This window comes from Phalacrocorax carbo, chromosome 16, assembly GCF_963921805.1.
Source record: "Phalacrocorax carbo chromosome 16, bPhaCar2.1, whole genome shotgun sequence".
NCBI classification, from domain to species: Eukaryota; Metazoa; Chordata; class Aves; order Suliformes; family Phalacrocoracidae; genus Phalacrocorax; species Phalacrocorax carbo.
In genome coordinates, this window is record NC_087528.1 from 13,674,597 (window position 1) to 13,690,103 (window position 15,507).

Genomic DNA, 15,507 nt, shown 5'->3' on the forward strand with positions numbered 1-15,507 from the left:
GCGTGGCGTCCGCAGCAGCGTGGCGGGCACAGAGCCCCAGCGCGGCGGGGGGACGTCCCCGCCGTCCTGCCTGCGGCGGCGAGAGGAAGCGCGGAGGTTTGGTCTTGTGAGGGACACTGGGCTGGTCTTGGGGCCAGTGACAAGGCGCTAGCATCAGGGCTGGGGGCAGCGCAGAACATGAGAATCATTGGCTAGGAATCACAGACATTCATTTGTGGCTCATTAAAGCAGCTGCAGACTTTAGGAACGGCACTTGTTGAAGTCAAAGCAAAGCCAGCTGGTGGTGAGCACTGTGCAGCTATAAATCAGGTCAGAAGCAGGTTAAATTCAATTGAGTAGTTTAATAATTCTTCAGGTCAAAGGTCTTATCTTACCAGGTAACAATTTACAGGACACCTAGTTAAGAGTGAAGAGTGGCTGGCTTGGTAAAAGGAGAAAGAATACATTATGTCCCATCTCTGAATAGTTTAACGTTAGCCTCTTTCAACGCAACATATTTTTGGTAAAGACATATTCACTATATTTAACATGATCTCTCTTTAACAGGAAGTTCAGCTGAGCACACTGTCCCCAGAAAGTACACTGCGACTGTAAAGCAACAGAATTTCATAGCAGTAAATCTATTGCACTTTGTGAAGAATAAAATTCTCCTTTGCCTTTCTAGCTCCAGAAGGCAAAGCATCTTGTTGGTTAAGCAAGTTCTTCTCCCTCCAGGCAAAGTCTCTTAATGTTCAGACAGACAACGCCTAACTTTTGTTTGTTTGCTTTTTATTATTACTTGAAACAACAATTGGAAGAGTTTGAGAGAAAAATCTTTCCAGTAGCTGCTGAGAAGTCTCCAAGTTTTGAGTCTAGAAATGAATTTTAGGTGCTATCCAATCACGGTCAACAAATAAATGTACTTATTTCCACATTTCATGAATATGTCCACAAAAGAGCAAGATGAGGTCTCTCTTTGACCAACACTAACACTGTGTGATCAGGTATTACAGGGATGCACTTTATATGTGACAACAGTATACAGACAGGATGGAAATAACACCAATATTATTGCACATGGTGTCTGGGCGAGCATTAAAAACACTGCAATATGTGATGAAAATTCTTTACAGCTTGTTTTCTCTCAGCCCTTTTTCTAGAGTTTGATGTAGCAGCAATATCAATCGACGTACATTGGAGAGCTGGGAGTTGCTGGCATTTGATCCAGGATTTTACAAACATAGCATGCAACATCCACTGTGCGTTCCTCATACATCAGGATGAAGGGATGTTTCTGGAATCAGATGAAAAACAACAAGGTTATGGTCTCCCTTCTGACACGTGCTGGCTACCCCAGATCAAAGCTTAGCGTAGGGATTTGTCTGATGCAAGAACACAGCGCTCAGTGGTGGCTGTAGCACAACAGGACATAGCCTGGCCCATGGCTTCTGCATACTGGGAATCGTATCGTAAACGTGCAGTATGGAGGTGGGACGGGACTTCAGCAGTGTCAGCAACTGCTGGGCAGGAGGCAGCGAGGGTGCAGGATTAGCAGCCCCTGGCTCCCTTGTCGCATCGCCATGCACTGGAATACTTTCAAGAGAGGTTTTATCATCAGCCTTGTCAGCAATGGAAAGACAGGAGTGACAGGGAGACATGGCTTATCATAGAATCACAGAATCATTAAGGTTGGAAAAGACCTCTCAGATCATTAAGTCCAACCCCCAACCCAACACCCCCAGGCCTCCTAAACCATGTCCCCAAGTGCCACATCTACACTTTTTTTGAACACCTCCAGGGATGGTGTTTCTCCTTTCATAGCAGTAAATCTATTGCACTTTGTGAAGAATAAAATTCTCTTGCAGAGGTCAAGCAGGAGATCAGGACCCAAACCCAGTTCCCCTGAATCCTGACCCTCTGCTCTGTCCAGGAGGCCGTACTGGCCGGATCCAGCTCAGAGCAGCTGGAAAGTAATGACATGGTGACTCTCTAGGCCAGGACACCAGGTGAACTCCTTTCATATCGCACCACCACCATCAGGGTCACTGGGCATGGCTTCACATATCCTCTGAAGAGCAGGCGTCCAGACGCACAGATCCTTGAAGGTGCAGGGTTGCCAAGTGTGACTTATCCAACCCAAAACCATCACTGCATTCCCTCCTTTAGGGCCCCACCACCACAGACAGGCTCTGTTGGTGTCCTACACCAGAGCCGTGCTCTTTCAGGTCACAATTTTGCCTGAGCACTCCCAACCTCCTTGTGCAGCCTGTGCGTTGGAGGCATTTACGCGTGACGGTGCTGGCCTCAGAAGGGCTCCCGCACGGTAGCGGGACCTGAAGCAAAGGCGCATTTACACGGCACACCCAGCATGCTTCTGCCCGAGCCCGCCCACTTCAGGGATCACCGACCTGCTGCCATGGGGCATCTCCCCCCACGCTGATCTCCCGTGTTTATGTACAGACACTAGCGACCTCAGCCATCGCCGCAGGCCAGAGACAGTGGCACGGAGGCGGTGCTCCTCCTCAGGCTGTGGAGCTGAACACTCTGCCTCGATGGCCCCAGAAGGCATGGAGCAGCCCTGGACATGCAACCCAGCCCCGCCGTGTGACTGGCAGAGCCGCAACACCCAGCATGGGCAGCCGCGCTTTGTACTCACCAGAAGCTCTTTATACTTTGGCCTTTTGGACTCGTCCTTTGTAAGGCTAAAGAGAGCAGAAAGAGAATTAGGAGAAGGTGGGATTGGGAAAATTGTTACAGATACCAAACGCAAATTTTTACATGACATGATGTTGAATCCGTTGCTGTCACGGTGGGACTTTGTTTTCTGGAAGAACCATCCTTGTGCTGTGGGTGACCAGAGGGACTCCCTCCCTCCCTCCCTCTCTCCCCACAGGGGCCAACAGCAAGTGTGGCCACCAGCCAATCCTGCTGGGGACAGAGCCCAAGGGAGCAAGCGGAATGCCATCCCAGCTGCTGCTCCCTCCATCCAGAAATGGGTTCGAATGCAGCAGAACCGCAAGTTTTGGGCAGCAGCAACTGGCCTGTCCTCCATCCATCAGGCAGTGGGGCTCAGAGGCAGGGGAGAGCCAGCACTGCCTGCCAGGGCACAGGTGGGGGACACGGGTACCACGCTGTCGCCTTGGCATGCGCAGGCAGGGGCCCCCAGGCCCTCCCGGCTCATCCCAGCACTAGTGGCACATCCAGTGCTGAGCAGGCCACAGCATCGGGAAGGGACAGGAGAGGTGACGTGGCTGCCCAGGGGCGGCTGGGGGACAGGGGGGCGGCTGGAAGGAGTCCCCGCCGGCACCTCGACCACCCACCGGTCCCCCAGCCCCGGCGCGGTGCAGGGGGCGGCAGCCGGCAGCCGAAGCCCCTGCAGCAGCGGGGACGTGGCAGGGACAGGAGAGGCGACGGACACCAGTGGCAGAGAGGCTGCGGGATGGGGCTTGGCAACAGGCAGCCCCAGCAGCCCCTGCCCTGGGAGCCAGAGCTGCACCACCGGGAAGAGAAAGAGTGGGCGTCGCATCTTTCCCAAACGAGGGGAGTCAAGTCTAATTCCCATCCGTTGCATTTCCATCCCCACAGGCTCTGGCTGGACCTTTCTCAAGCTCCAGCACTACTACGGTGTGGCCTCAAATTATTTGGAGAAGCAGAGGGTAACTAACGCTGCATGCCTGGTGCTGCCCTGACCCGTGACCTGCCTGCAGAGCTGTGCAGGGGCAGGGAAGGCAGGAAATCCCGCGGCTGCTGCACAAACATCCTTGCTTCAGGCTTTAGCTGCCCAACAGCAATTCATTTTCTGATCTCAGCGAGTCTGGGGGTTTGAATCTGCTCTTCGCAGTGCCTTTAAGGCAACTAGTCAGAACTTCAGCTCACAGACTGAGTTTTGCTCTGAAATTTCCATGCACGCTTTCATAAAGCAGTTCTAGAAATCTTTCATTTCTTTGCCAGCTCGATGTGAAGCTGCGTGTCTGGAGTGGCCATTTGCAGCACCAGGTGCTGTACAGCTCCTTCACAGGCACATCTGATCCCCTCCCCAGGCACGCCAGACCTCAGGAGCTCACGGCCCTGCCTGCGAGCACGGCTACACCTGCAGCTGCCAGCACAAGGCTCCCAGAAGCCGGACACAGAGCTGGGACACTTTGCAAGCAGTTCCAGAAGGAGTGTGACTTCAGAGAAGCATCTAACACAGGGAGGTGGGCTGAAGGGGAAAAATGTTCCACCCAGGCACTCACAGCACTGCTGGGATCCAAAGCAAATTGGAGGAAAAAAAAAATAAATCCCAGAAACTATTTAACATTATCAAAAATAGCCTCTCCTCACTGATCTATCACAGCAATCAGCCAGCAACAAGGCAGGACTCCCTTTCAACATTTTTCCTTTCTCTTGAATGCACAAAAATAGAAGACTGTTAGATTCGAATTTGTAGGGCAATGCCCAGGAGATTTATGCCATCACCTGAAAGCACAGCCTTTTGCAGACTTACCTGCCTGCTTAGTAACACCAAAGATTACTGTTTGCACTTAACTAACTGTTAGTAAGAGAAATATTTATTACAGTGTTGCTGTGAAGGCACCATAAATACTCCAGGCAGAAATCAGATTATTTACAAAACCAGATTTAAAAAAACACAGAATTAGTCTGAAAACTGCCCCGTGCTCTATGCATTGTGCTGTTCCAGAGCAGCAGGCTCTGGGAGGGGTAAATGGGCTGGAAATACGAATTGACTCAATCAGACCGTGGCCAAAGATGCTGCTGTTTAGCAGAGATGCTCCTCTGTTGGGTGACCTGGAGCCAAGCTCACCAGTGCATACGGGGCAGGAGAGCAAGCTCCTGGCTTTGCAAACTCTGTAATGATACGGCATCCCTATGGAGAACTACATGGGAAACAGACTACTCCGCGTACTGTACGTGGGGAAAGCAACTCTGACTTTCTAACCAAACACTGTGCCATTTTTGATTCAAAAATGGAAAGTTTTTTTGAGCAGCCAACAGTTTTGATGCTGTATTTTCTGCAGCCCAAAGACTATAACCAGGCTCCCTTACAGCCAGCTGGAAAGCAGGACCTGGCCTCCATAAAAATTCATAATTCTGAGCGAGAGTAATATCCAAACCTAAAAAACATCTCCAGTGGATGGAAAACCCTGAAACAAAACCTCTTGAAAGTTAAAACTGTCTAGAGCTGAGTTTTCCTGTGTCACAGAGCTTTGAAATGGACACCCCTGTGCTGGGTCTGCCCATCACCTGGGTCGGCCCAGGGCAGAAGGTCCCAGAAGACAAACGCAGGTCACACTGACAGATCTCCTGTGTGGTTTGGTATTAGGTTAATGAAATTATGTTGACCACCTTCACATTTTGATGGGGAAATACTTCTTCAGAAAGTTCACAATCAGCCCTTAACCTAAGCAGGACCACGACACGTGGCAGACAGACGGACCGCCCCAAGCCCCTCCAGCGCAAACACTGCACACCCTCCATCCAAGGCTGACCGCGCTGCAGAGGCCCTGCCCTACAGAAAACCATCTCTAGTCTTGATCTTGACATCTGATTGACACAAGACATGAAGCCAACAACCAAGCAAGGCACCCACTACAGGTCCTGACAGTCACTGTGCTGAGCAGAACTGGATGGGAAGGCTCCTGGCTTGCCAGGCAAAAGGCAGGACCAGCACAGATCCTCTGCCCAACCAAGAGACAATACTGCCAGGCATTTCAGGCCTCTGCCTGCCGAAGAAAGGGCAAACAGCAGGTCTGTCCCAAGGCTGCACTGTATCAAGGAATGGGATGCACAGGCCGGGTCCTTACCTGGTCATGCAAACCTCCTGCCATGGGTCTTATGCCTCTCCTGAGCACAGACCCTCAGAGTTCTTCTCCTCATCCCTTCTCTTGAAGAGCAGTTTCCAAAGGTCTGCCCTTCACCCCCCACCCAGACATGTCTCCCATCACCTCCAAACCAGTGATATGCAAAAGGTTCTCGCCCTCATGTTGGCGCAGGAATGTGAACCTAAGCTTGGCAGTGCTCAGCATGCGACCCTTGCCAAATACCTAGCAATGACAAAACAAGCCAACACCAAGCGCTTTCAGTAGGAAACACTTACCACAAGTTGACGAAGTTGATGAAACTTGGGGAGAACTCCCTTTCCTCTGAGTTACTCAGCTGCGGTGGGTCTCCTTTTACTACTTGTGTCAACTGGTCAAACACGCTGTTCCACTTGGGGTAGGGGAACCGCCCTGTGGCCAGCTCATACTGCAGAGAAACAGCAACCACACAGGTTACACAAGGTAAGTTCAACCAGGGTAAGAAAATGTCTGCGAGGACCCTGAACTCCCCAGAAGGAAGACTAAAATGAGATTCTTCATCCCGTTCCCTGCACAAAGCTCAGCTGAGAGAAGAGGAGGGAAAGTTGTACCCAATAGTAAGTTCTGCTGCCTACGTAAGGAGCACCTCCAGATTTAACCTGGCTACGCCATGCTTTCACGTTGACAGTGTCTTCCCCTTCACCGACTATAAAATGAACCAAAGCTCTTACTCAGGTGTTCAAAAGTAGGAGAGTAAAATCCTCCAGCCCCTTCCCAAGCACCCTAACAACCACTAGAGAAAACGGATAAAGAGAATCACACAGTCATAAACTCTCTCAAGTTGGAAGGGACCCATAGGGATCATCGCGTCCAACCCGCCTGCACCTTGCAGGACAATGAAAATGAGCATTTAAAACACCAGTGGGGAAGACAGAAGCTACTGGTTCATACTTATTGGTTCCGCTTTCTCTTCTAGTTCACCGCCTCGAGAAGGGGTGGCTTTTCAATTTATCAGTGTGTGCACCCATCAGTGCTGTGGTTAGGCCAGAGAGGAATCAGCAACTGGGATCCAGGATTAACTGAAGTCTTCTGCACAGCCAAAGCACAGCAGGTGCCAGGGCTGTGAGGGGCTCATTTACAGAGCCTGGATGCTCTGTTCCGCACCACCACACTCACCATCCCTTCTCATCTCAGATTTTGAAAACAAAATTCATTTATGATCTAACACCTCTTCCCTGCTCACATCTCTTTCCCTGCAAAACATAGCTGCAGCTAAATGTATCCCCAGGGGTTCAGGAGAGCCATCTGCTTGAAGGGGTTTATATTGCTTCTGAGCCAGAAGGTGCCCACTTCAATCACAACATGCAAGTGTTCCACAGCAGCGGAGCTGGGCTTTGCTTCAAGCACGTGTTTGACACCGATCAACTCCAGCGCGCTGCGAAGTGCACCAAGGCTACCCACCAGGACAGGCCTGCGCAGCAGAGGGTCGATCCCCCCACCCACTTACCAATGTAATTCCCAAGCTCCAGACATCTGAGCGGACGTCGTAGCCTTGCCTGGATGCGCTGGGATCTATCCTTTCAGGCTGAAACAGGAAGAAGGACCAGTCAAACACTGTGCCATGCAGGAAGGAATGAGAAGCATCTGCAAATTTAGAAAAAACTCTAAGTTCGTCCCGCCGCCAGCGCCTGGCACAGCTCTAGAGGCAAACTTTTTGCTAGGGCAGACTTCCAACCCCAGCTGAGAAACGCCTTAAGGAATCAAACATGGATTTTATGGAGGTGCAGTGTAAAAGGTGATCTGAAACGGCAGTTCAGCCCAGGCCAACGCTTTTTTTTCCCCCTCCCTTTTGTACAAGCAGCTTGAATAACTGTTACTGTCTATTTATTTAGTTTTGTTTCACTTTGGGATCTCTTTAACAGTCTCACTTTCTCTGTTTTTACAGCGAAGTTGTCCCTAGGGAATCATAACAACTGGAATAAACATCTTCTCATCCGCCAGCCTAGGGAACTGAGGTTTAGCAGTATCTATCAGAACTCTCCTTCCCAACTGTCTGTTGGTTGCTGAACCTCAGGAGGTATTAAGAACAATGCATTTTAAGAACAGCTCTTCTTTACAAGGTTTTGGGCATCCCTTGAAGGTGACTATGACGTTACAATGTCTTCAGACATCCAAAAAGCTTTCCATAGAAAACAATATTGAGCCAGATATGGGTGACTTGCACCTAACAGTGAGTTATCCAGAGACAAACCAACACAAAATATCTTTATGCTTTGCACGTCATCTGTACGAGAAATCTCAATTCTGCCTTCTTTTGCTAAAAATGTAATAATTAAAATGTTAAAAGAAACAGGGTCTCATTCAGTTTTAACTACAACAATTATAAAGAGACCTGAGTTGCTACAAAACACTAAATTATCAGGTACAGGAAACAATATGAAAACCCTGGTTGCTTTGTAAGCTGCGTTTTAACAGAATTTCAAAGCAGATGCTGGCTGAAGAGTGCCAAGCAATGAACCCTCAACCCTCTCATGGACCACCGCATGAGAAGACTACCTTGTTCCCACAGCACCTCCCAGCCCCCAAGCCCTCCTGGCATTTCTCCTTGTTCTGCCATGCCACCAGCTCTCCTCTTTGCAGCCCCAGCTGCGACTGCTTCCACACCTCTCCCATTCCCTCAGTCACCAGGATCTTCTCCAACAGGGAACCTTGCTCAGGCCACCACCCACGCACACCCACACAGCGACAGGAGAAGCTTCCACCAAGCTTCAGTGGTTCTACATGGGGGTTCTCCTACAACCTTCTTGTGTCCACTACTCCTCAGTACATGCTGTATTGCCTTCCCAGTGCCACAGATGTGTTTATCGTCCTCACTTCCAGTTAGAATATCTGCGTTGAAACAGGCTGGCTCCAAAGGCTGTACCTTGCACACGCTGCCTTTCCCACCCTCTTAGGCCTGCCCTTCACTTTGCTTTCTTATCCTTTGGTTACAGCTCCTTATAGTGAGCTCATGTATTAGTTATTCCTCTCATGACTTGGATGGACTTTTCAATAATTCTGCAAAATAATCAAATTAGTAAAATTCAGCTCTCTTATGCCTACCATCAGCCCTGCACATGCTCATCTTGTAGCTCAGTCAAAACCAATCAGTCACATTTATATTGCGGGTAAACCTGCTTCTAACTGCTCACAGACCAGCATCCAGCCTGTGCCAGGTGAGTTCAGTCTTTCCGTACTGGGTACACCACACCAACAGATGACCAAATCAGTTGATAAGGAATAAATAGCTAATATAAGCATCCATTTCTTTAAATAATGGCAATGGAAATGCAGTGACAATTTTTCCACAGTTCCGTAGCAGAGACAGTGGGAAAAGTATGTGAAAACAGCAAGAGGGGTGAGGATCTGAATGGAAAAATGCATATTCCCAGGCCCTGCTACTTGCTTATTTGAGGTGAGGATGGTTTGATAAGCAGCGAACTTTCAGGATGTGGATGCTCTTGGATGGTTCAGGAGGTTGCTGGATATTTCAGTAAGAAGCAAAACGCCTCAAGGAGGAGCCCGTGGCTGAGCACTGGCTCATGCTCAGGCTCAGGAAGCACAAGAGGAGCTCAGACTTATAAATCAAAGCTGTCCTCTGCTCAAAAGTAACACATGGAATAACATCACCTAATGGGAACAAAAAGAGTCAAAATGCTCTCGATGATATATTTCTGTGAACAGTCCAAAATATTCACAAGAAATCAAAGGGAAAATGCCACAGTAGGAGGGTGGATAGAAGAACATGGCATCAACAACATGCCAGCATTAGATGAGGCGCAGCAGGCACCTCCTCTGTCCCCGCGTACAGAACGTTACAGGCTGAAAAGAAGTTTCCAGGGATTCTCATCAGTCATGCTCAGGGGTGATGCTGCATCTACCCTGCCCTGCCTCAACGCCACGGGCAGCACGATGGACCTGCCTGCAGCCCCCACACAGCCCCTACAGCACTGCCGGGTCTCGGCCCTGGGACAGCCGGGCTCCATCAGCCCCACGGCACCATGCTGCTGCGACTGCAGCCCTGCAGCATCACTCCTGCCTTCCCTCTGCACAAAGGCTCTCATCGCCTCCTCCTGCCTTCTTGTTCCAGCAGCAGGAGTGCGTGCGAGGCACATCAAGCTACCCCTTTCCCTGCCCCTTGGGCACAACACCAGCATGGCCAGAGGGGCCAGGGAGGGACTGTCCCCCTCTGCTCCGCTCTGGTGAGACCCCCGTGCAGCGCTGCATCCAGCTCTTGGATCCAGCACAGGACAGACGTGAACCTGTTGGAGCGAGTCCAGAGGAGGGGCACCAAAACAATTCGAGGGCTGGAGCACCCCTCCCATGAAGAAAGGCTGAGAGAGTTGGGGGTGTTCAGCCTGAAGAAGAGAAGGCTGCGGGGAGACCTTACTGCAGCCTCTCAATATATAAATGGGGGCTTATAAGAAAGATAGAGAAAGACTTTTTACCAGGGCGTGTAGCTACAGAAAAAGGGGTGATGGCTTTAAACTGAAAGAGGGTAGATTTAGCTTGGAAGTTATGACAAAATCTTTTACAAAGAGGGTGGTGAGGCACCGGCACAGGTTGCGCAGAGAAGCTGTGGATGCCCCATCACTGGAAGTGTTCAAGGGCAGGCTGGATGGGGCTTTGAGCAACCTGGTCTAGGGAGCAGCAGCAGGGGCTGGACTCAATGATCTTTGAAGGTCCCTTCCGACCTGAAGCATCTGAGGTTCTGTGGCTCTATGATTCTATCAGTGCTACCTGTGCTGCAGGCCGCTATGGACCACTGCCCCACAGTGAGGCAGCTCCCCGGGGGCAGGGCTGCTACCCGTGCCAGGCCATAAGCATTCTGGCAACAGAAGATGGGTTCTGCAGCTGGCACGTACCTTCCCACCACGAAAATGAGAGTCATTTCACAGGAACAAGGACAACCCTGTGACAAGAGGCTGCCTCGTTAGTCCCACACGCACCACGGTGGGACACGCTGCCCATGGGACGGACGCCGGGGTGCGGGAACAGTAGCGAGTGGACAAGATGATTGCTAGAGGTCCCTTCCAACCCCTACCATGACTCCCACACCACAGATCCGCAGGGACGCGCCACAGCAGGGTAGAGCAGTTCACCTACTGCAGAAGGGCTTGCGTGCCATGCAGCACAGTGCGTTACGGGACTGCGTGGAGAGCACGTATTTTGGGCAGGGCACGACGTGCTAAAAGGCTGTGCATTACAGGGGCTGGGGAGGCAGGTGGCACTGGCGAGAGAGGGGTTGTGGTGAGAAGCACCGGCGCCGGGGCAGCCTGCTACCGCGACCCAGCAGAGCGCGACACAGCAACAGCGACTTGGCCCTAGACTGCGGTGGCACAGTTAAAGGGAAAGCAGGACGGACCAAAATAAATCCTGTCTAAATACAGAGCAGAAAGAATCCTGGGAATTTTCCATGTAGATGACGTGGGAGCAATTAACACCAACGAAGGAAGAGTCAGCATGCCACACTCCGGGGACCTGGAGTGAGGGCTGCAGACAAAGCCCGGCTCGTGCCAGGTATAGTAAAGCCAAGCGCAAGGGAGGAAAGGAAATGGCTGAGATGGACCCACCACTAGATGTGCTGACGGTGGGAACGGGGTATGAACAACTCAAAGAAGGGTACAGGCTGCCACGGGGCTTCTCTCCATTTCAGTGTCCACCTAAGCACCAGCATCGTAAGTGAAAGAAGAGCAGAAGCGGGCAGCACTGCTCCTCCCTCTCCTCCAAACCCCCAGCCACACAAACACACGCAGTCAGGGGTGTGACACAAGGACAGATGCACACACAACTCCCTGCAGTCTTCAGCTGTTTCATGTTGCTAAAGAGCAAAGCAGTATTTCTGGGAAAACCCGGAAAACCCAGTTCTTGAGGCTCAGATCGGGATTTTCGCTGGCTGTATGATCGGGGATTGTATCCCCCGGGCACTGCAAACTCAAAACTGCCTACATGGCATTAAAATGTACGTAACAAACTCTTATTTGCTACTTAGGCCAACGCATCCCTAAACTAAAAGAAAATCAAAGGTTACCAGGAGCAAAGAACAACCAGAAAGAGCTAAATTTTTGCAATACAAAAAGCAGAACAAACTCTGCCTCTGTCCAACCATGGGAGCAGACGGATGAAAGACGGAAGCTGCCAGCCTCCGTTGGAGGCTATCTTCTTGCAGTAAAAAACATATGAAATGAAGTCCAGGGACCTCCCTGGATTTGGCCGATGGTGGGAGCAAGGTAAAGCACTGCACATCTGGAAGCAGGGCTGTGCGGGCTGCAACTGCAGCACCATCTGTGCCAAATGTAGCTGCACCCCACACAGTGAGCTACGAACCGGGGCAGCCGGAGTTAACAGACCTTCACCGCTCTGACACAAACTGGATCCGAGTCTTGCATGCGAGAGCCGCAGCTCTCTAGCACGCTATTCTGCTGCTGTGTTAACTGAAATACCACATGTGTATTTGTTTAGGGACGCTCAAGACAAAAACGCCGCCTCCCCCGGGGTGGTGATCCCATTACCGTGGCTCTCCCATTTGGACGGCAGTGCCCTGCAAGGGGCTCGGCAAGCGCGCGCAGAGAAGCATCTGTCACTGCCCGAGTGACTCGGCTCTCGGGGCCAACTCCAAACCGAACCCACAGCAAGGAGGGGAGCGACGTCTCTGAACAGCTGCCTGCAGCGTTGTGCAACAGCAATGGAAACCATCTTTACAACCATAAATAACTAGTTTGGGAAATTCTTCTGCTGTTCAGTATAGGAAAATGTTGTCGCTCACTTTTTGCATTGCTGTATTTCTCAAGAATATTCCTACGGTGAAAAGCAAGCTGTTCTTCCCTCAGGGCTCTCCCCTGCGCAGGCCCCTCACACACTCGCCCGGAGCACGGAGTGATGGCCAGCGTCAGTGTCGCAGCCCGGCCCAGGCTGGGACGCAAGCAATGCGCACAAAGCAGGGCAGGAGAGGAGGCACTGACTCGCTACGCTCTTGGACCTGCTTCTCCTGTCTCCTCCTCCTCTGAAGTACAAGGATGCTGCGTGCAGCTCCTCCTCATCTGCTCACTGAGACCTCCAAACGTTTTATTCCTGTGAGCCCCTTCCCTGACCTCTCCACAGGGCTGGGCTGGCAGTTCAGACTCTGTAAGCCTGAGAATGAGCCTATCCACACACCTCCCGAGGTGATGCTCACCGCCAGCCCTGTGGTCATGACCACCACCTCCCAGGAAAGAGGCAGTCCTGCTCTGTGAGGTGACTGTCCTCAGGGGGGCTCACTGTGCTGCTTCTCGAGCGGACCTTGGTGCACAAGATGCGGCCCTACAGTAGGTGCTGCAGCTCCAAGCAGATGTCAACAGCCATCCACTCCTCCTGGCCAGCGTTACCGCTCTGCTCTACGGGAAGTTTTGGAGGTTCCCCCTTAGGTGACACCGATCTCCTTTTGGTGACACCAAATTCTTCTACTGGCTGCCAGAGAGGCGTGGTGTCTCATTTCATGTGGATCTCAATTTTTACATGCAATGAAGCCTAATAAGCTTTCTGGATCTCCTCCTGTGCACGAAGGAGCTCACACAAGGTGACCTCACTGCTGCAAAACCTTGGTCTAAGAGCACAGATGTGAGTCATTCACACGAGCAAGTGAGGCATCGCAGTCACACTGTGCTGGACAAAGTCTTTTCTAAGGTTATACCCCTCCTCTCCAGTACTAGGTGACCGATGAAAAAGCTATTAACGCTTTGCTCTCTCTGGGGCTGTACTGCACCGCTGGTCTCTACGGGGGTCGTGCAGCATCCTACGCAGCAGCCTGCCCTAGCTGCAGGAGGCATGGCTCCTCGGCCAGGGTGTGACACAGCAAAGGACACGCAGCGTGATGGGTGGAAGAGCTGACAGGGAAGGGGAGAACATGAGTTCTTCTGTCTTTGCTGCCTAGGCGGACCTGTCGCTCCCCCGGCTCCTCAGCCTACCACCCCTAGGAGAGCAGCCGTAACACTGTCTCTGTGTCTACCACTTCTATGCCTACGCAGGAGGTAAGAGCAGTGCTGTAAAAAAATACTTCAGCCAAAATATTCATCCCTGCTTGGACTTTTGAATTCAGACATTCCTTCCAAAATCCCTTTTGTTCTTTGATTTCCTGTCCCTCCCCCTCACCCAGGTCAGCCACGAAGCCGGGGCTGCACAGAGATTATCAGCAGAGATCATGTTTCCAGAGAATGGCCTTTCCTCCCCTCCTATTTCCTTTACAAATTTACTCTGAGAGAATGTTTCATTTAAAAACTTCTCCAGCAGCATTTTCCAGGTGGAGACGCTGGTTTCCTTTCGCATGGGATTGCCATCCCCTCCCAGCTGGCTCTAACAGCGCTTGAATTCCTCGATCTCAACAGCAGGCAGATTGCAGGAAAGCGGTGGACTGGTGGACAAGGGACACTCGCTACGTGCAGGAAGACTGGCAGGAGCATTAGTGAAGGCAGCAAGGTCCCGTTGGGCTTGGCACAGCATGCTCTCAATGACCTTGTTTGTCTTGTTATAAAAAGGTAAATGTGTGGCTGTATTAAACCTGGACCAGTGCAGTGCGTTGTCTGGACTGCAACTAAATCAAGCATCAATTATTTGCATTAGTAAATGGCTTCACTGACCAGTTCAGAGTGTAACTGTTGTTAAAAGGACACTGCTGAGTGGGAAAGACAGGATTTATAATGGGACCTCAAAGGTGACCTTCCTTGGCCTATGGCTAATAATATCCAAGAAAACATAGAATTAGTGTTGCTAAATTCTGCATATTATAAAAATACTGCTAGTGTGATAAATAAGGGTTCCTGAAGAACTAGCGTGATTTGAGCATTTGGTAAGCTGGGCTCTGGATGGATGCTGACTCACTCACCCAGACCCAGGAAAAGCAGCGCTCTGGGGGGACAGACAGGCTCCTAGAGAAGGACAGGAGAGCGCGAAATCCCAGAGGAGCATCACAATTAAAGGCGTGTAGCTGGGGTGACGCACTAAGAACCGCTGCTGTTATTACATGCTCTGCAGGTGAGACAAACACTGGAAGTTTGCTCCATTTCAGGCAAACGGATGCTAAAATAGTGTGAGGTTTATAGCACAGCCACAAAATACAATCCAATCTGCTTTAAGGGCATAAACTGCTCAGTTGCTAATCTCCTCAAAGGAAAGCTTAAGAGGCGACTGCATCAGAGTCAGAAAGTACCTACTGGGGAAAGAGGCTGTGGCAAGTAAAGGGCTCCCTAATTCTGCAAACGAAGAAGAAACAAGAGCCCACAGCCATCCATTAAAATAAGGCTTACTCGTATTAAAAAGATGGTATTAGGAGGATAATTAACGACCAGGACAACTTCATGGGTGCTACGGTAGATTCTCTAGCACTTGAAGAGGCATCTTTAATGCAGGACTTTGGAGGCCTTCTCCATCAGGTGCTGTTCTGGAAGGCCACCCTCAGTACCCCAGAGCCTGACACATCCCCGCGATGCCACCCCCACCGCAGCTGCTTCCTAGAGCTGTGTTAGATTAACAGGGCCAAGCTCTGGAAAGCAGCAGTTTTGGAGGGCCGTAACGTACCGTTTCAGCCCCACTAAGTAACTTTGTCACAGAACCTCACTGAGGGCCTGCAATTTTGGTGGAGATGCTCTAGAAGTCCTTGAAGGAGTTAGGTACCAAAGACTGAATTGCAGGGAGCCCAGTTATAACCAACAGGCAAGCT

General features: G+C 50.9%; 1 protein-coding gene across 2 annotated transcripts in view; it reads right to left on the reverse strand.

The window, feature by feature from the left end:
- Positions 1–321: 321 nt before the first annotated feature.
- The window catches only part of MAP2K4 (mitogen-activated protein kinase kinase 4), a 99,098-nt gene continuing 83,912 nt past the window's right edge, over positions 322–15,507 (reverse strand). For both annotated transcript variants that reach the window (XM_064467487.1, XM_064467488.1), the window contains 4 exons: positions 7,285–7,362; positions 6,077–6,225; positions 2,636–2,681; positions 322–1,273 (listed from right to left, as the gene is read on the reverse strand). In XM_064467487.1, coding sequence (XP_064323557.1) covers positions 1,160–1,273; positions 2,636–2,681; positions 6,077–6,225; positions 7,285–7,362 — 387 coding nt within the window. In that variant the 3' untranslated portion in view covers positions 322–1,159. The remainder of the gene's footprint in view (positions 1,274–2,635; positions 2,682–6,076; positions 6,226–7,284; positions 7,363–15,507) is intronic.